Raw genomic sequence first — 20,207 nt, 5'->3', positions numbered from 1 at the left:
AACAGGCACAGTAAGACATAGGGCTTTCCAAAGGCAGTCACGGGTGCAGGACCCATGCTCTCTCAGCAGTCTCTGGGCATATGTAATCTGAGGCTTCTTTTGAACCGCAGTGCCTGCATGAAAGCAAACCAATACACCTTGCACGCCTTTTCCCAAGAACTGTGGTGCTTTGGTAAGCAGAAATGTTTGGGCATGTTCCTTCATTTTATAAATTTACTGAACTTCTACTAAGTGCTAAGCACTGACTTCACTGACGATGACAAATCAAGTCTAGTAGCAAGCCGAAATCTGATGGACAAATAGCAAAAAACCCTGAAGAATAAAAAGAATGAACTCAAAGGGTCAGAAGTGGCAGCATATACTGAAAATTCTAGCACTTGGAAGGTTAAAGCAGGAGGATTGCCTAGGTAGTGAGTTCAGGGCCAGCCAGGGATCCAGAATAAGATCTTATCTCAAATCCCCAAGAACACACCAAGACAGAAAAGAGCACACCAGAAGCTCTAGAGCTGTACTCTGTCACTGCAGTGGCATTTAACGAAAATAAGCAGAGCTCGGCTTCTTAGCAGTACTAACTACATTCCAATTACCCAACATGCCTAGTGGCTATCAGACCAGGCAAGGAAACTTAGTCTATCTTGAAAGAATTTTCTACAGGTCTGAACTGACCTAGAGCAGAGAGAACTGGCACATAGGGACATTTTAGCTAACCAGCCTTGTAGGAAGAAGTGTGAGTGGTGACAGTTGGAGGTAAGCACCAGGCTGCTGAGGGCGTCATAGTAAGAGCAACTGGGTATCATTTGAACATCTCCATAGGACAGGAATAAAGAGGTGTTTGTAAACACTGCGTGGTAACCGTGGGTTAACACTCAGAAGGGCCAAGCACTGCAAGATCAGTTGCAGTCCTCTTTATACAACAGGCTAGACGCCAGGTGTTGGCAGTCCTGAGAAATGTGTGGGAGGTCAAGGTGATCCATCTCACAGACAGATGATGGGGGGATGCACCACACTCATTCTTAAGAAACTGCTCTAGCCAGGCGGGTGGCACATGCCTTTAGCCCCAGCCCTGGGGCTGCAGAGGCGTCTCTGTCGTTCCAGGACAGGGTGGTCTACAGAGTTCCAGGATGGCCAGGGCTACACAGAGAAACCCAGGCTTAAAAGCATGTATATTGTTTTCTTTTATCTAAAAGCAAACAAATTAAAATTTCAGAGAAAATGCTAAATGTGCCTGTGAATGTCAATGATTCATAATGGGAAAATATTCTTCACAAAGTTCAGACAAGACACTGCCCTTAATGTTTGGGGCAGTCCTGTGTGCGATTTAATGAGACGACACACTGCCTCCCGCTGAGTGCTGCGGGTCTGTGCTGGGTCTGGTGTCTCACAGAGCACAGGCAGGCCTTGAGCCTTTGACCCTGCTACCATCTTTTGCCGTCAGCTATAGGGTTACAGACCAGCACCGCCATGCCTGCTCCAACTGTTTTATTTAACAAGAGGAAGAACCACGTAGCAACTAGAAGTCAAGACATCTGGTTCCAGTTTTGTGCTGGTTTCCAGAAAGGAAAAAAACAAAACAAAACAAAAACAAAAACCCTTTTGTTGTCATTCCAGAAAAAAAAGGACAAAAGCCCGTCTTGATATTCGAGGAAGGAAAACTACATAAAAATGCTCACGTTGTTTTCGTCTTGGCCTCTGAATATGGCCAGCTATTTGCACTCTCTGGTCCATCTTATTTTATCCAGATTCTACAACAGGTCCAAAATGAACATTTTTGTGCTGATTTCCTAATGAGGGCCTTTAGAAGCAAACTGGTCACCTGGCAGTGAGCTCACCCATAACTTAATGTTTGGGGGAAAGGCCTTGGGAATAGGAGGCCTGATTTGTGTTTGTTTGTTTTTCTTGTTGCTGTTGCTACTTGGAGAAAGGGTTTCATATAGCCCAAGCTAGTCTGGTACTCAATAATGTAGCAAAGGAAGGTTTTAAACTGATCCTCCTGCCTGTATGATAGAAATACAGGCACAAGCTAGCAAACCCGCTTTTAAACTTCCTTTTTTCCCTTTCTTTTGTTCTTCTGTGGTCTAGGATGGCTTGAACGTCACAGTTCTGCCTCCCATACGCTGGAGTGACAGGTGTGTGGCATCACCTCTAGGCTGGAGTGACAGGTGTGCGGCATCACATCTAGCTGCTTGCCTGGGTCTGAATCGTGCTATACTACTATACTGGGATTAAAGGCCTGTGCCACAACACCTGGCATAAACTTAACTTAATTTTCTAAGTCTGCACTTAGTATACTATGACGGTTTACCTCTGAGCCACAGTCTGATAACTGCAGACAGATGTGGGGATTAGGTGGATGCCACAGGAAGATACTTAGAGCTGGGTCAGTGACAGCACTTGCCTACCATGCCCAAGACTTACCAATTCCAAACTCTAACACAGAAACACAAAGGAATCAAAAGAGGAGGTGGGAAGAGGAAAGAAGAGAGTAGATGCACCAAGGGATAGGGATTTTTCCCTGTAAGTACTTGATATGCCTTTGACAAATTAACCAATTGTAAACGCTAAGTACTATTTTCCTATAAACAGTAGCACTAAGTATCATCACTGTGCTTTCTCATACACAGACAAATCAAGAAGAGTCACGACAGGTGTGGTGGCACACACCTTTATTCCTAGTACCTGGGAGACAGCGACAGGTGGATTTCTAAGTTCAAATCTAGTCTGGTCTACACAGAAAACCCCTGCCTCAAAAAAGCAAAAATAGATTAATAAATAAATAATACGAAGTATAAAAAACGTCATATTTTTCTAGCTAACCACTGGCTCCTACATGTGAAGAAAACACTTTGTGGCCACAAAGTCTGCAAAGGAAGACAAGGTCCTGCACCGTGGGGGTGAGTACAAGACCAACCAGTCTTTGACACATTAGCATCTCTAACAGCGCCTCTCCAGGCTGGCATAAAGTCAACTTGGGGAAACATTACTCTCTAAGTAAAAACAATTTATCAACTGCTCTTATCAGTTTTGTCTTACGACAGTTTGTTAAAGAAAAATGTACAGCAAAAACTGGCTAAAATTTAATAAAAGTAAACTTAACACCTTTTATTTTCTAACACGCATACCTGTTTTGTAGCCAATCAGAAAAGAGACCATATGGTTTACACAAAGTGTATCACAGAATCTCTTTTCTCCTAGGGTGCTTTGTTTTTTAGAGAGACAGTCTCACTGTTGCCTAGGCAAGCTTGTGATCCTCCTGTCTCAGCCTCTTGAGTACTGGGATTACACATACGCAATGGCACACCTGGATGGCCACACAATTTCTTTAGGTAGCAAACTCTCCTACAGCATGTCAAAGCATTTAACCCAATCTAATATTTTCTAACGTGCCTGTTATATAAACTAAGAAACATGCTCAGCAATGTATTTATTTCAGTATAGAAGTAAAACTCAAGAGCAATCAATATACACACAGGACTTGGGTCTCTTCTAGAAGCTACTGACTAAAGGACTAATACCCTGGAGATTAAAGTACAGGCTTCAAAGACATCTACTAGTCCTCTGTTAGATTCCTCATTCCCACTTATAAACCTACACACAACGAACACTACCACACAGCCAATGGGTAATAGTATTGTACAGAAATTTTACCTTGTTTCCAATTTCTGCATTTAATTATATATAAATATATTTGATGAAGGACCAGGGCAGTCTTTTTTCTCCACAGATACACAAATAAATTAAGACTTTTGGCACCAGTAGGGGTATTTGATTATGAAACCATACTATGGACATCTGCTCTGTAATTAAAAAAAACTGTAACACCAAGCCAAATCTGTACCTGAATCTCATCGCACTTGATTAGCTTCTCCACCTCTCCTTGACTCAGAAGAATGAACTCTTCGTGCTGTACCACTTCAGGAAAATGCTTCTGGCTAAAAACCTCAGCTGCTTGCATCAGGTCAACGCAATTGTGAGTTTCAGCAAAATCCCTGATACCCAGGCAATTAGATGGATCCAACTGACTTTCTAAGAACTCACAGCAGGCTTGTTTTACACCTAGGGCAAACACAGGCAGTGAGCAGACTTCAGGATACTTGGCCAAGTGTAAAGTAGCCTTCCGTTCTTGGATCTTAAAGTCTTCTCTACATGTTACGGGGAACCCTAGCTCTACACCTTAACACAAGAAAATGTGTGGTCCAGGCATTTAAACAGTGGCTATACTATGTCACCTTTAAAAGCCCTTTAAACTTGCTTCTGCCTCATCTTTAAAATGAGTGTAGCAAGTCCAAATTAGCTTCAGGAACCATTAGACTGCTGCAAACTCTTAGCCTCTGGAACCAATCTGAAAGAGTAACTTAATTTACTATGTTCTTATTTCCTACTCTAAATAGTTGTTTTGTTAAGATTTACTTATTTTTATTTTGTGTGTAAGTATTAAGTCTGCACATATATAAATACACCATGGCATGCAGTGTCTGAGAAGGTCACAGTTGTCCCGTGGCACTGGAGTTTAAGGCAGTTGTGAGTCATTATGTGAGTGCTGGAAACCTGACCCAGGTTCTCTGCAAGACAAGTACCCTTGAACACAGAGCCATCTCTCTAGCCCCTATATCAAACTTATTTTAAACCTTCAGTAAAAGAAAACACTCCTATAATCCTCTGGTCAATTTAGAATAAAAGCTTGGGTTGTACTTTGACAGAGAAGCAGCATTGCCAGTCTAGCATCTTGGCATAAGCAAGGCCTTGGTTTCAATCCCTGACACTGGGAAAAGGGACGGTCCAGTGCATGAACTCAGTTCTTTTTTGGTTTGGTTTTTGAGACAGAGTCTTACTGTGCAGCCCTAGCCAGTCTAGAGCTCACAGTGTAGAAGAGAATGGTCTCAACTCACAAGTATCTTTCTGAATCTCTCTCTGGAGTGCTGGGATTAAAGGCCTGTGCCACAACACCTGGCATAAACTTAACTTAATTTTCTAAGTCTGCACTTAGCGCGCTCCACTTCACCTCAGTCTTGTATGACAGGTGGGGAATGAGGACTGGACATAGGCGTCTGTGCCTGTAATCCCAGCATTCAGGAGGCTACGAAGGATCACACATTCTAGGCCAGTTTAGACCACACAGTGATACACTTATCTAAAACAAAACAAACAGCAGTAAGAATGTTTCAATTAAGTGGATACATGGTTGGAGGTTGAAGGGACAGATGGCTAGTTACCATGGTGACAACTGTAATCCTAGTGCTCAGAAGGCTGAAGCAAGAAGACAGAATTAGGACCAACTGGGATACAATTTAGGGCCAGCCTTGTCTATACAGTGTAGACCATCTGAAAAATTATATTTTAACTCCTATACATCAATTTAAAGTTTATTTACTTCTTTTTGAGACAGGTCTACCTATATAGCCCATGCTGTTTCTCCTTCTCAAGTAGAAGGTAAATTTTATTTTATTATTTTTTTGTTTGTTTTGTTTTTCTGAGAGAGTTTCTGTGTGAAGCCCTGGCTGTCTTAGAACTAGCTCTGAAGATGAGGCAGGTATCCAACTCACAGAGCTCTACCGGTCTCTGCCTCCTGAACTCTAGAATTAAAGCATGTACCACCACTGACTAGCATAAATTTTATTTTCAATAGGTATCTTAAGGCACACATAGAGGTGCATGCCTTTAATTCCAGCATTTCAGACACAGAAGCAGGTGGATACCCTTGAGTTAGAGGACAACCTGAGCGGCAAGTTCCCAGATAACCAGTTACATAGTGAGATTCTGTTTCAAAAACAAACCAGGGAACTGGAGAGATGGTTCAACAGTTAAACACACTATTATTCTTGAAGATCTAGGTCCAGTTCCCAGCCCCCAGAATGCAGTCCACAACTGCTTGTAACTCCAGTTTGAGGGAATCCGATACCCTCTTCTGACCTTTGTGGTCATCAGAGGTCACCCATTTGAGTATAACACAGATACACATAAAAAGATAAATAATAAAAGTAAAAAGAAAATTTAAAAGATATTTTCCATGATTCAGACTTAAAGATACAAAAAGGTTTATAAGAAAAAGTCCTTAGTCTCACCATGAACAAAGACATCAAATGACAAGGTAAATAATCAGTATCTATGTAGACAATGAATATTATCAGCTTCTTGACAATTTTTACCATGTATGCATACACACATATATACATGTATGTATTAAGGAAATACCTATATTTTCCATTCTGCTTTGTTTGGTTCAGTTTAATTGCTTAATGTGAATGGGTGCTTTGCAAACATGTGTATCTGTATGATGCCCAGAAGAGGGCATTAAATTCCCTGGAAATGAAAATAATTGTGAACCACCAGTGGATGCTGGGACTCAAACACAGACCCTCCTGAAGAACAGTCCATGCTCTTAAGCCCTGAGCCACCTCTTCAGCCCCATCGGTTCATTTTAAGATGTAGTCTCATTTTACACACTAAATCGGCTCCAAATTCATACAATCCTCTGCTTCTTAAGTGCTGCGATTATTGGTGTCAGCCACCATACCTATTTCCATATTTTCCTATTTCCACCTTCCATATTTTCAAAAACAGAAAAAGTTTAAATGTTTCCTTTTACAAGACCCAAATACTCATATGTGGAGAGATTCTTATGCATTGCTTTTAACTATATCTGATCTTTCATGCTCAAAGATTCCAATGCCATGCTTCCAGACTGACCTCTGAAAGTCTCTTGATTAATTTTATGTCAATGAAAAACACTTCCAGGGCTACTGTGTCAGGAACAAGACACCTTTTATTGTCTATACCTTTCAACTGGAGAAGACAGGCTGCAGGGAGCAGTTCTTGAACATTCTCCACTGTCACATGTACTGTTTCTGTATACACGAAGTCCAACAGGATTTCCATTGTAGAAGCAGTTAAACCTTGAATGTCAACATATGGCTTCCCCTTCTCTGAAAGCTGAAAATTCATGAGGTAGGAAAGGATGGTACTTTAGATTCCACAAGGTAAAAGACAGAATCCAAGTCTAAGAGCTTAAAGGTATACTGGTACTAATTAAATACACATCTTTCAAAAACAACAACGTGGGGTTGGAGAGCTAGCTCAGTGGTTAAGAGTCCTGGCTGCTGGCTGGGCAGCGGTGGTGCACACTTTACTCTCAGTGTTTGGGAGGCAGAGACAGTGGATCTCTGAGTTCGAGGCCAGCCTGGTCTACAGAATGAGTTCCAGAATGGCCAGGGTTACAAAGAGAAACAAAAACAAAAGAGTACTAGTTCCTCTTCCAGAGGACCTAGGTTCAATTCCCAGCACCCATTGCAGCTCTCAATCATAACACCAGTTCCAGGGGTCAAGCCATTTTCTGACCACCACAAACACCAGGCTCACACATTTGAAACAGTCATACATGTAGGCAAGACACTTATAAGCATAAAATAATTTTATAAAAAGCTTAAAATTATAATAAATGTTATTTAATTTGTATCTAGCAGGTATGACATGTATGGGCAGTTGGCTGTATCCTTAGGAGTGAACAAGAGAATAGCAAAGTTTCTAGAGAATTAACCTGATTCCATATTAAAACCAACACAGATATTTTAGAAAACAAAATACGAAAGTTTCATGAACCACTGTACCCATGTGCCTTTATGATAAAACATTCTCTCTCTTCTTTCCTCTCCTACACACCTGATTATGCTATGTGGCTGACCTGGTTTCCAGGTTGTAGCCCAAGCTGTCCTTGAATTTATAGCCATCCTCTCACCCAGACTTCTGAGGGCTGGCATTACAGGCATTTGCTAAAACAGAAACAGTCAATGAAATGTCATGGAAATAGGACTCTGAGATTTACAGCTACAACCTCCTCCAGGACGACCACATTCCTCTCCCCTGCCCACCCTCAGACTACATCTGGATAGAAAGAGAACGTGGATATCACTGCAAGTGGCTCCTCAGCTAACACTGTTTGAGATGGGGGAGGGGGACTGCAGTGATCCAGAGCTGCTCTAGGCTATGCAGTGACATCAAACGTCAAAAAATGAGATCAAAAGCAAATGCAACAGCAAAACCTCAGCCCTAGGGCAGAGACAGGTAGATCCCATGACTCTCCTGCAAGCTCAGGGTTCAGTGAGAGACCTTGTCTCAAAAAGTAAGGTGGAGAGGAGGAGAAACGGTTAAGGAAGACATGTGATGTCGAGCTCTGGGCTCACCACACCCTCACATGGGTCAGCACACTCACACACATCCACATGTGCTCATCCACACAAACTCCTATTACAACTCTTATGTACTTCCAATGGCTTTGTCATACTTGCTTTCTCCATCAGCCAGAGGGTAACAAAAAAAAAAAAACGTTTTTTAAAAAAAAATCAATCCCCCTTTAATCCCTGCACACTGGGGTGGGTTTGGGGGTTGGGGGAAACCAGGACAAAGACAGAACTTGAGGACAGCCTGGCCTACAAAGGGAGTCCAGGACAGCCAGGGCTCTGTTATACAGAGAAACTCTGTTTCCGAAAACAAAAATAACAACAAAAATATCACACTCTAGCCAGGCATTGGTGGCACACACCTTTAATTCCAGCATTCTGGAGGCGGAGGCAGAGGCAGGTGGATTTCTGAGGTCAAGGCTAGCCTGGTCTACAGGGGGAGGTCTACAACAGGCGCAGAAAAGCCCTGTTTAGAAAAGGAAAGAAGGAAAGAAGGAAAGAAAGAAGAGTCATGTATGAGAAGAAATGAGTTTTTTTCCTCCAAGATTCCAGAAATTCCCCAGTGTTGAAAAAACAATGTAGACAGCCTTTCTCCAAGACAGGAGACAGCCTGACAGCAGACAGGACACACGCTGCTTTAGCAGGACTGTGTGAGCAGCAGTCTTAGTCCACTTCATGCTCAGCACTGGTCAACACTCCCTACCCAGCTAAATGGCTATGTTTTTGGGGCAGACATCATAAAGGAGAGTACAAGCTAGAGATCTGTGGTACCAGCCTTATGGATGAACATGGGAGTTAAGGATTATTTTTTACAGTCATATGCTATAGTGGCAGAGCCTACCTCTCTGTGGTGCTCTAAGCAATGTGACCTTGGCAAGGCATTTGTTGAGACCTTTCATCTGTAAAATGAAATGGCATATTTACCCCTTGGGTAAATGACAACATGGCAATGTGACTGGGCCCATAAATATAGCTGTTATTATCACGACACTCCCTCTCTTATCTGGCTCCAGCAACTACTTCTTCAGTACATTGACAGGGACTTTTTTTAAAATTTTTACCTTATGTGCAATGGTGTTTTGTCTGCATGTATCTCTGTGTGAGGGTGTCAGATCTCTTGGAACTAAAGTTAGACAGTTGTGAACCATAATGTGGGTGCTGGGAATGGAACCCCGATCCTCTGGAAGAACAGCCAGTGCTCTTAACCACTGAGCCACCTCTGCAGCCTCACAGTGATGGGCACTACCTAAAGAAAACACTGGTGCTTAGAGATACTTTTTAAAGAGTCTTATCAAAGCCAGGCACGATGGCTCACACCCATAGTCTCTGTACTGGAGGCGGAGAGATGAAGTATTTCAGGCTAAGATTCTTTCTCAAAAACAGATGCACAGGGGCTGGGGATTTAGCTCAGTGGTAGAGCGCTTACCTAGGAAGCGCAAGGCCCTGGGTTCGGTCCCCAGCTCCAAAAAAAAAAAAAAAAAAAAAACAGATGCACATATACGCAAACCACAGGCTTGGAGAGACTGGTCAAGCATTTGTAACACCCACGTCAGGTGACTCACAACCATTGGAATTCTAGCTCTGGGGCATCTGGTGCCCTATGGACTCCACGGGCAACTCCTTGAATACGATGGACATAAAATCCATGCAGCACATACACGGAACTCTTTTTAAATCTTACAAACAAACAAAAAGCCAGCATGCTGAAATAATTCAGATATATGTCGAAGTTTAAATACCCAATACTTATTCATATGCCTCAAACCTAAAATACTTACAAAGACTAGTTTAAATAGTTTTACTTTTTAGAAGCTTTAAAGCCAGGAGGTAGTGGTGTAGCCCTTTAATCTCAGCACCTGGGAGGGAGAGGCAGTCGGATCTGTGGGTTCAAAGCTGGCCTGGTCTACAGGGTGAGTTCCAGGACAGCTCTGCTGTCTACACACACACACACACACACACACACACACACACACACACCCCAAGTTGGTTCCACACACCCCAAGTTGGTTCCTTCCTTCCCCCTATCTGGTCCATGAGGTTTGATGGAAAGCATCTTTACTTGCTGAACCATCTTGCTGGCCCTTTTTTTTAAAAAGTAATTTTGGTTTTGGATACAATGTTTCCTATAGCCCCAAATAGCCTAAAACTCTGTACAGAGGCAAGGATGGTCTTAACCTAGTGGCTTTGTGTATATTGGGCAAGCATTAGACCAGCTGAGCTGCATCCTCTGCCCTTGTTTTCGGGAGACATGGTCTCACCGTGAGTTCAAGGCCGGCCCCATGGTGAGAAACCCCTGATCCTGTTTCTGCCCCCCAATTGCTGGCATTACAGACATGTCTACCACATCAAGCTAAGTCAATACTGCACAGTCATTCATTAAACCCCATCTTCCCCTCATCTGAAGTCATCCTGAAATCTGCACCAGTAGCATAAATACTCATTTTCTACAATCATTGATGATTTAAAGCAGAAAGCCAACACATGTCTTACTCAGAACCTACCTATTAACTAACACATTACATAAGTTCACTGGTTTACCAGACTATTTTTTTTCATTGTTGAATGCTTTTATATGGGTGTTATTCTGTAGCTCAGAATGGCCTCAAATTTATGGCCATCTTCCTGCTGTCAGGACCTTAAGTGTGAGCCACTATATCTGGTTTCAGATTTATATTTTATTTATTGAGCACTCGTCTGGAAGTTCTGACACTCCTATACTTTTGACCAAAGAATGGTGTGTTGGAAACATCCCCTTTGATTGAGCAGCCCCTCACACACACAGGACAGTGAAGAAAGAGCTGCCCAGACAGAACCCCAAGATTAACCCTGGTGACCACTTGGCTACCAACGTCATAGCTGGATCACCAACGCATGCTATTTTGTCCCTTGAAAGAGGAGGACTGCAAAGTTACAATGTGAGTTTGACTTACATAGCAAAGACTCGCATTTACCTCACTAGTGAACATGGCACAGAAATAATCGCTGCAGGCAGCCAGCACAATCCGGTGGGCAGGGAAGTCTTTCTGCTCCACTCTCAAGGTCACGTCACAGAGGGTATTGCTCTTCCTGAGGGAGTTCATTGAGTTGAGGATGGACTTGGCGTGAGTATTTGTCATTATGTCTTTAGGGGCCATAATGCCGCCCATCAAGCGCTAAGGAGAAAGAACAAAGAAGTCCCTTGGACAGTGCAGCTACAAGGGAAAAAAGGTCACAATGAAGAAGTGGGAAACCAAACACACAATTAGCTTTACAAATTAAGGAACTAAAAGGGCTTCCTTAACCGCAAACTTCCACAAATATAGAGAGAGCACTTTTGACCCTGGCACCACCACAATCTGGCCAACAACGACTCCAGTAAACATTACCTCATTCTTCCTCCAAATTCCACGTTCTATATCTTTGGATTCAACCAAGCAAAGCACAAAATATTAAGAACTAAAGAACTGATTTTGAACATGTATACAGGCGTTTATAATTTTCCCTAGAGAATACTACCTCAGCATTAGCACTGTTGTGATAAAAGCACCTTGGGAGGAAAGGGTCTATTTGCTTACATATCCTGAGTCACAGTCCAGTGAGAGGTGCAGAGGTGGGAACTAATATCCAGGAGGTAGGAGATGATGCAGGGTCAGTGTCAGTGCAGCTTACTGACGTGCTCCTCATGACTTGCTCAATTTCCTTTATTTCTTTCTACTTCCTTTGCTTTGCTTTTTGACTTTTTTTCTTTTTTTTTAGATAGGGTTTCTTTGTGTAGCCCTGGCTATCCTGGAACTCAATGTGTAGATCAGGCTGGCCTGGAACTCAGAGATCTGATTTCCTCTGCCTTCCAAGTGTGGGGATTAAAGTTTGCATCACCACCAATCAGTCAGCTCAGTCTACTTTCTTACAGAGGCCTCTAGCCCAGGAGTGGCAAAGTGAAAGAAGCCCTCCCCGGCCAATCACTGATTCAAAAAATGCCCTACCAGCTTGACTGCTTGCAGCCTGATCTTCTGTAGGCATCATCTTAATTAAGGCTCCCTCCTCTCAGAGGACCACAGCTTGTGTCATGCTGACATAGAACTAGCCAGCACAAATATAGTACAATAAGTTTACTGTTTTAGGCATAAGTAATCCAGAACTTGTCTTGAGGTACATGGGGTGTGCATGAGGTATACGCAAACACCATGCACCTAACTACATGAGTTCAGAGCCAGGTGCAGTGGTATGTTCCCTGCAATCCAAACACTCAGGAGAAAGAGGTAGATTGCTGCAAGCTGGAGCTCACCTTGGTCTACATAACATGTTCCAGGCCAGCCTGGGCTCCATAAAGACACTCTGGTGTCAAACAACAACAACGACAACGAATTAAACCAAAGAAGACCACCACACTCAGATTTTTGCTCTTTCATTTTTTTTTTTTTTCTTTTTTTTCCGGAGCTGGGAACCGAACCCAGGGCCTTGTGGTTGCTAGGCAAGTGCTCTACCACTGAGCTAAATCCCCAACCCCTCAGATTTTGGTATCTATGGATTCCTGGAACCAATTCCTTCTGGGTGTCAGAGAATAACCAGAATTGCAAAGTTCACTTGTGTGCATTCAGCTGAATAATTACGTATTTGAAAGGCATCGTGAGGAATACTTTTCTGAGTAGACAAACTTTAAGCACACTTACTGTTTGCTCCTCATGACTTGCAGCCCTGGCTGTCCTGGGACTCATTCTGTAGACTGAGCTGGCCTTGAACTCACAAGATCCACCTCCCTCAGATTCTCCCTAAGATGTTCCTCCTCTGAGAATTTTCTGGCGGAACGCAATGGAGGTGCTTATGAAAACAGCCTTTTATTTGAGGTTGTTAAACTTTCTAAAATAAACCAAGAAAAGAAGAAACTGTTCTCCCAAAGCCCACATTCCTGATTTCTTAAGAGTAAAACTGAGGTTCTAAGTTGTCATCTTTTGTTTAGTAGCTCCATCAAAAGCACTCTCAACACTCCCTCCAACAGCTCTGCAACATCTACTTAACAAAAAAGGAGAGGATTGGGCTGGAGGGATGGCTCAGTGGTTAAGTGCACTGACTGTGGGGCTGGAGAGATGGCTCAGTGGTTAAGAGCACTGACTGCTCTTCCAGAGGTCCTGAGTTCAAATCCCAGCAACCACATGGTGGCTCACAACCATCTGTAATGAGATCTGATGCCCTCTTCTGGTGTGTCTGAAAACAACTACAAGTGTACTTATAGAATAAATAAATCTTTAAAAAAAAAAAAAAAAAAAGGAGATGATTGACCAAAGCAAACTTTTGTCTTTAAAAGGTTTGCTTAAGTCAACATAATTTCAATTGTGAGATGCAAGAAACTGGGGATTTGCGGAATTCTCAGTAAGTGTCTGAAGATTATGAAGATTTCCTGGTGTCTTAGCATAGGGCCCAGCCTGTCTGTGACTGAACATTAAGACAGTAAACTCAGGGCAGCAACCTTCCTCCCAGCACAAAGCCTAACCATACATTCACCTTTCAGAAACGACACATTCTAGAACAGCTAATGTGTGAATAGATGGGTTCTATTCTGAATCATTCTAGAAGCCTAAAATGAAGAGGTGGAAAAAAAGAAAAAGAAAAAAGAAAAGAAAGAAAAGCTGACCATCGAGTATTAGAACAACCTAGGTAAGCAGAGTTAGATAAGCGATAATCATGGGGAAAAAAATCACAACTGTATCTTGGTAGCTATGTCTCCTGGTTAAGTAGGGACTGCACTAAGTCTCCCCATGGTCAGAATGTGTGAAGCGGTATTTGGAATGTTCCACTGTATCAGAAACCAAGGTACAGGATACTTTATAAATTGCCAAGAACCGCGTTAAAGAGTCTGCATTCTTAAAAGGCACAGGCTTCATTACAATGTGTTGCAGTTTCCAAACCTCCCACCCCGCACTTTGCTTTTTTCAAGACTGCTGGGGGAAAATGCCTTACAAGGGGACACGAAGACCATTATAATTTGGGAGAGAAAGGCGATTGTCTTACCTCCATGCATGAATATATCATGCACCTCATTAATACTTTTAAGAAACTTCTTTAAAACCCCAATGCGCTACTCCTACCTACCTTCGGAGGAAGCCCACTCCAATCTTTGGAGTGTGTAGCTCTGCTAAATAAATGTCCCCTTAACTGTTTCTCGGCTGAATTCTTTCCTTCCAGGTTAAACCTTCTCTGGGGCAGGCGGGAGCTGCGCAGGAGAAGCTGAGAAGGCAGCACTAAGCCTGCCTGCAGCGCCCCAGCGCGTCTCCTCCCGACCAAGGGGTACCAGGGCTGGGGGAAGGCCGCGTCCCCGGCTGAGGGCAGAAGGGAAAGGGCGCGTGTCAGGGCCGCGCCCACTCACCAGGGCTCCCGGGCCGCCCGAGCGGAGGTGCTGGGCGCGGAGCTCGCAGGCGGCTGAGGAGCCAGAGCGCCGCCGCCGCAGCCGCCCGGACCAGCCGCCGCGGAGCAGTCTCCGTGGTAAACTCTAGGCTCCGAGCTAGGCGACCGCGCGGCGTGATGACGTCACTCTGTGGGTGGGGCGGGTCTCTCCTGGGTTACGTCACGTTAGGAGGCAGAGCCGTGAAGTCCTGTGTACCTGAGAGCTCAGAAAAAGAGAGAAGAAAATGTTTAGATGGGTGGAGTGGGGAGTGCCGCGCGCCGAGGCTGGCAGTCCCCACGCAGTATGGCAGGCGGTAAGCTGTGTTCCCATTACACTCAGGAGACCCTCGGGATTTCAAAGTTCTGCAGGTCGGTTTGTGAGGAATTAGGCTCCTCTTCACCTTGGGAAGGACCTTCCCATCCCGGATAATCACGGGGTCCTAAATGGGCTTGTCACCGTGAGGCGATTGCTTCCTTCACTCCAACCAAGGAAAAGGCACTTGTGGATTGACTGAGCTTCCAGAAATTGGCGACAGTTGGGGAAATCGTAGAGGCCCTTCTCAAAGAAGACGCCGTGGCCATCTCCACTGCCCTAACTCACCATGGTCGTTCATTAGTGCTGAGGTTTTTAGGACTTTTGCTTTCCGTTGATTTTGACTTTCTGCCTTGTGGCTGAGAAGGGAAAGATGTTTCTTGTTCCAGCATATATGAATGACTAATTGGATTATCCAGTTTTCCTTTGTACAGCATTTGGTTCTTAAGGATCATAAGGGGTTGGGGATTTAGCTCGGTAGAGCGCTTGCCTAGGAAGCGCAAGGCCCTGGGTTCGGTCCCCAGCTCCGAAAAAAAGAACCAAAAAAAAAAAAAAAAGGATCATAAAGTGTACTCAAGTGGGCAGCTTCTTAGTTTTACATAGTGTTTCCTTTGTGTCATAGTTTCTTGATCCCAAACTGTTCCTGACGTTTAAATATGGTGGATAGTTTGCAGAACTGATAGAAAGAATCTGTTCACGGCACTCTGGAAATATTTGTTAAAACGACCAATGTAGATATATTTCGTTTAGTCTTTGGAGTTTAGTCATCAGACTGTCGTGGCAGGAATGCCTCCTCACCAAATCTGAACCCAAAACTTCTAGACCAGTTAACTTAAGGTAGCTAGAACAGAAGCTAACGTTCTTGGGCAGCATGCACCTACATGTATACATACAGGCAAACCATTTGTGCACATAAAATCTTAAAATTACAAAACATATCTACTGGCTCTCCTGGCCTTCTCTAGCTGCTTCTGCTTTTACATAGAAGCATTTCCTCTAGTGACATCTTTGCCCTTTTTCTTTCATCTAGGCAAGTGGTTTCCCGATAAACCGAAAAACACAACTTCTTCAAGAATTTCTTTGAGAGTGTAACCCCACACTTGGGAGACTAAAGCAGGAAACAGCAAGTTCAAGGGGAGGCCCTGTCCCGAAAACAGTAACAATTAAAGCTGAAAATGTAGCTGGCATGTGAAAGGCCCAAGACAGGTGAAGGTCGTAAAGTGTTTCTTTGGGTCTTAACCATGTATAGACATTTTAGTCACCAATGCTTCTGATGGGATGCAGGAGCTTGTTCTCTGAGGGAAATTGTTCACACAGATTCCAATAGAAAACAGAGGCTGGTGTTAAGATTGAGAATCATGTTGGCAGAGTTATGTTGGGATGATGCAGGGAAGCTAAACATAACCAGGGGAACAGGGCTCTGGGCCTGTGAAGGGAAGCCACTGAGTCCCCCGAAGCCTTTGAGGGATAGACATGAGACACTATTGCCCTCTCGTTTACTCTCATTTCTAAGGTTGCTAATTGTAATAGACTAAAATGAAAGTAAAGATGGCTGCGAACAATAGGTTCTACCTAGGAGACTACTCAGACTACCCCAAAGACAAGGAGCTCAATATGAGATAAAGAAGAGAGAGTGCAGCTACACCCTGATGGCTATGACAGAGCTAACTCTGCAACGAGGAAGCTACGAACTGTTTGTATATGTGTGGGACAAAGAAAACGTAGACTGATCAGCAGCCAGCAAGACACCCGGAAGGTTGAATACTGTGGGTTTGTTTTTTTTAAATAGGTATGGTCCGCATAGACTCCTGTTTGCATGCTTAGCCATAGGGAATGGCACTATTAGGAGGTGTGGCCTTGTTAAGGGAAGTGTGTCACTGTGGAGGCAGGCCTTGAGGTTTCCTGTGATCACACTGCACCCCCTGTGGCCACAGTCTCTCGCTGCCTGTGGATCAAGAGGCAGTACCCTCAGCTCCTCCAGCCCCATGCCTGCCTGCATGCTGCCATGCTTCTCACCATGATGACAATGGACCGAACCTCTGAACTGTAAGCCAGCCCCAATTAAATGTTTTCCTTTATAAGAGTTGATATGGTCGTGGTGTCTTTCTCTTCGCAGCTATAAAACCCTAAGATGGGTACCAGCAGCTAACAGCACAAGTCAAGAGAGAGAGGCTTCAACATCCCTAAAAAAGTGGGCACAGGGGGTTGGGGATTTAGCTCAGTGGTAGAGCGCTTGCCTAGCAAGCACAAGGCTCTGGGTTCGGTCCCCAGCTCTGAAAAAAAGAAAAGAAAAAAAAAAAAAAAAAAAAAAAAGAGTGGGCACAGCTAGTAAACAGAATCATCTCTGGTTGGGTTGTGTAATGTGCACAGAGTATGTGAGCCCTCTACTGGCTTGGCCCATCATAGCCAGAGGATTAGCTAAGATTTATGTATGAATGTTTTGCTTGCTTATCTGCCTGAGCACCAGGTACATGTGCATACCTGGGGTCCCCGGATATCAGGAGAAAGCATCAGAGCCCCTGGAACTGGAGTTACAGGTGGTTGTGAGCTACCATATGTCTGATGAGAATTGAATCTGGGTCCTCCGCAAGAATGAGTGCACTTAGCTGCTGAGCCATCTCCAGTCTGAACTAACTAATCTGGATAGAAATTACCTCAGTTTTTGTCCAATTTCTCCCATTGTCATAAGAAAAAACAAACAACAACAACAACAACAACAACAACAAAAACATAACCCTGGACGATTGAGTTGGGCAGCTTTTCTGTGTCTTGGAAACCCTTCCACACTTGGGAGTTTCTCTTTTCCTTAGTTTCTCAGTTTTCCTTGATTTCCCAATTTTGTGTAATAGTTTTTTACAAATTTATTTATTATATATACAGTGTTCTGTCTGCATGTATGACTGCAGGCCAGAGGAGGGCACCATAGCTCATTATAAATTTTCACCACGAAAAACTCTACAGGTCGCCTCCAACAATCTTGCTTGTCAGTTTGATGGAATTTTTAATCACCTAGGAGACAAACCTCTGCATGCTCTGGTCTGAGTGTGCTTCTGGAGAGGTTTAACTGAGGTGTGAGCACCCACCTTGAATGTGGGATGCAGCATCCCACAGGCTGGGATCTGGGAAGGAGTAAAAAGGAGAGAGCAGGTGTGTTGTGGTTTGCCCTGGAGTTGTCTGTATTTTGATGCTAATTCTGCTGCCTCTGGACAGCTGCCTAGTCACTACTCTGGACTCAGGTGACTACACCAGAACCTTCTCCCCATTTACTTTGTAAAATTCAGGTGAGGGCAGGTACGGGATAGAAGGAGGCCTGCCATTGGATGAAAAGGAAGGATGGGTGGGAGAGAAGTTTGAAGGAAGAGGAGGAGCCTGGAACGGAAAGGAGGAGGAGACAGGAGGGAGAGAGCGAGAAGCCGTGGCAGGTGACATTAAGATTCTGCTCTGTGGGGCTGGAGCTATGGCTCAGCGGTTAAGAGCACTGACTGCTCTTCCAGAGGTCCTGAGTTCAATTCCCAGCAACCATATGGTGGCTCACAACCATCTGTAAAGAGATCCGATGCCCTCTTCTGCTGTGTCTGAAGACAGCTACAGTGTACTTACATATAATAAATAAATAAATCTTAAAAAAAAAGATTCTGCTGTGTATTTACAGGTTGTTGTTGTTATTAATGTTCTTAAGGGATGGATGGTACTGGGCTCTGTATGTTTAGGTGGGCAATTATATCTTATCAATTGGGCCAAAGGTTATTGTTTTGTGTGTCCTTCCATGTGTAGATTTAAGTGTAAGAAAGTGTGCGGCAGCTGGTGTGGGCTGCCACAGAGTTGGGAGGTGTGTTTCTGACAAGATACCCAGCAGACATCTTAGGGCACCGCGGTGCTGAACCTAGTGAGGTAAAAGACAAACCTACCTTTTTAATTTTTTGTATTTTTACAACAACACGGGTGAAACTCACCATCTCTATTTCCTAATACTGATTGAACATGACCAGTTCCTGCTTCCCTTGCCAGGACTGAGCGCCCTAAAACTGGGAGCCAAAACAGATCCTTACACAGGTTGCTTTTGTCAAGCATTTTTGTCACAGCAATGGAAGAAGAAAAGCAACTAATACACTCTCCATTTTTCTTTTTTAGGGTGTTATACAGTATATGCTGGTCTTGAATTCACCATGTAACTGAGGATGACCCTAAACTTCTCATCTTTCTGCGTTTACCTCCTCCGAAGTGCTGGAATTACAAGCATGTGCCACCAGGATCAGTTTATGCCAGTGCAATGGATTAAATCCAGGACCCTGTGTTTCCTCTACTGAGCTATACCCACAGCCATGCATTTTCAGTCAGGAAAAAAAAACAAAACAAAAACAGAATTCCAGAAATGATGCAGGTGTTTGAGAATGATGGCGCCCTCCACTGGCCAACTTCATGACCCAGTGACCTGATTTGCTGGGCACTTACAGTCACAAGAGATCAACCTGGGACAGTGCTCTAAGCTCACTGTCTAATGCCAATGAAGATTACTGGTGTCGTGTCATGTGGAGGTAGAAGCAGGCTTTATTAAGAATTATTGCATAAGGTTGGAGTGGTGGCTCAGCAAGAATTATACATAGGATTAGAGTAGTGGCTCAGAGGTTAAAAACATTGGCTGCCCTTCCAGAGGTCCTGAGTTCAATTCTCAGAAATCACATGGTGGCTCAGAACCATCTATAATGAGATCTGATGCCCTCTTCTGGTGTATCTGAAGACAGCTACAGTGTACAAACATAAATTAAAATAAATAAATCTTTAAAGATGAGCATTTGCTTGCATGGTAACGTTCACGTACAAATAAATAGGAATTTAGGGCATAAGTTAATGCATAAGAAATACATAATTGGAGAAAGAAGGCCATAGTTTCTTGCTACCAGTTAGAAGTTCTTATAAAAACAAAGAAAGATACTATAATTAGACAAGAAATTTTTAAATTTCTAAGTGATATGAGATTTTTTTTTTTTTTTTGTTTGAGACAGGTTCTCACTATGTAGGCATGGCTGACTTGGTACTCACTCTGTAGAACAGACTAACCTGAAACTCAGAGATCTACCTGCCTCAGCCTTTGAAATGTTAGGATTAAAGATGTGTGTTACCACACCCAGTGATGACCTGAGAGCTTAGATGAAGTGTAAGTCAGAATGTTGTGGATTTAGAGCTCCAATCCTGGCCCTCATCTTCAGGGAAAAAAAAAAGTGTCCTGAAGGCACCTGAGTGGGAAGCCACTAGTATAGGACTAGAGAGAAAACTGTGTAGTCTCAGCAGGTGAAGGAGAGTACCATCAAGCCTGATGACCTGAGTTCCATCCCGGAGACCCCTCTGATACAAAGAGAACTGACTCC

General features: G+C 43.6%; 1 protein-coding gene and 1 long non-coding RNA gene across 13 annotated transcripts in view; one reads left to right on the top strand and one right to left on the bottom strand.

The window, feature by feature from the left end:
• The window catches only part of Klhl12 (kelch-like family member 12), a 33,772-nt gene extending 19,112 nt beyond the window's left edge, over positions 1 to 14,660 (bottom strand). Inside the window, 5 exon segments of one of the 11 annotated variants that reach the window (NM_153730.3) lie at positions 3,836 to 4,053; positions 6,774 to 6,927; positions 11,123 to 11,362; positions 12,821 to 13,007; positions 14,512 to 14,648. In NM_153730.3, coding sequence (NP_714952.1) covers positions 3,836 to 4,053; positions 6,774 to 6,927; positions 11,123 to 11,317 — 567 coding nt within the window. In that variant the 5' untranslated portion in view covers positions 11,318 to 11,362; positions 12,821 to 13,007; positions 14,512 to 14,648. 11 annotated transcript variants of the gene reach the window in all.
• A 48-nt stretch (positions 14,661 to 14,708) lies between these two features.
• Positions 14,709 to 19,630, top strand: Lnc134 (long non-coding RNA 134). Of its 2 annotated transcripts, NR_126577.1 has the most exons (3): positions 14,709 to 14,842; positions 15,872 to 16,047; positions 18,973 to 19,630. It is a non-coding gene; the product is annotated as a long non-coding RNA 134 (long non-coding RNA). The 2 variants fall into 2 exon arrangements; NR_126578.1 differs by lacking the exon at positions 15,872 to 16,047.
• The last annotated feature ends 577 nt before the right edge of the window (positions 19,631 to 20,207 follow it).

This window comes from Rattus norvegicus, chromosome 13, assembly GCF_021556685.1.
Source record: "Rattus norvegicus strain SHRSP/BbbUtx chromosome 13, alternate assembly SHRSP_T2T, whole genome shotgun sequence".
Taxonomy (NCBI): Eukaryota; Metazoa; Chordata; class Mammalia; order Rodentia; family Muridae; genus Rattus; species Rattus norvegicus.
The sequence above is the reverse complement of the archived record's forward strand: the minus strand, read 5'-3'. Positions and strand labels throughout refer to the sequence as shown.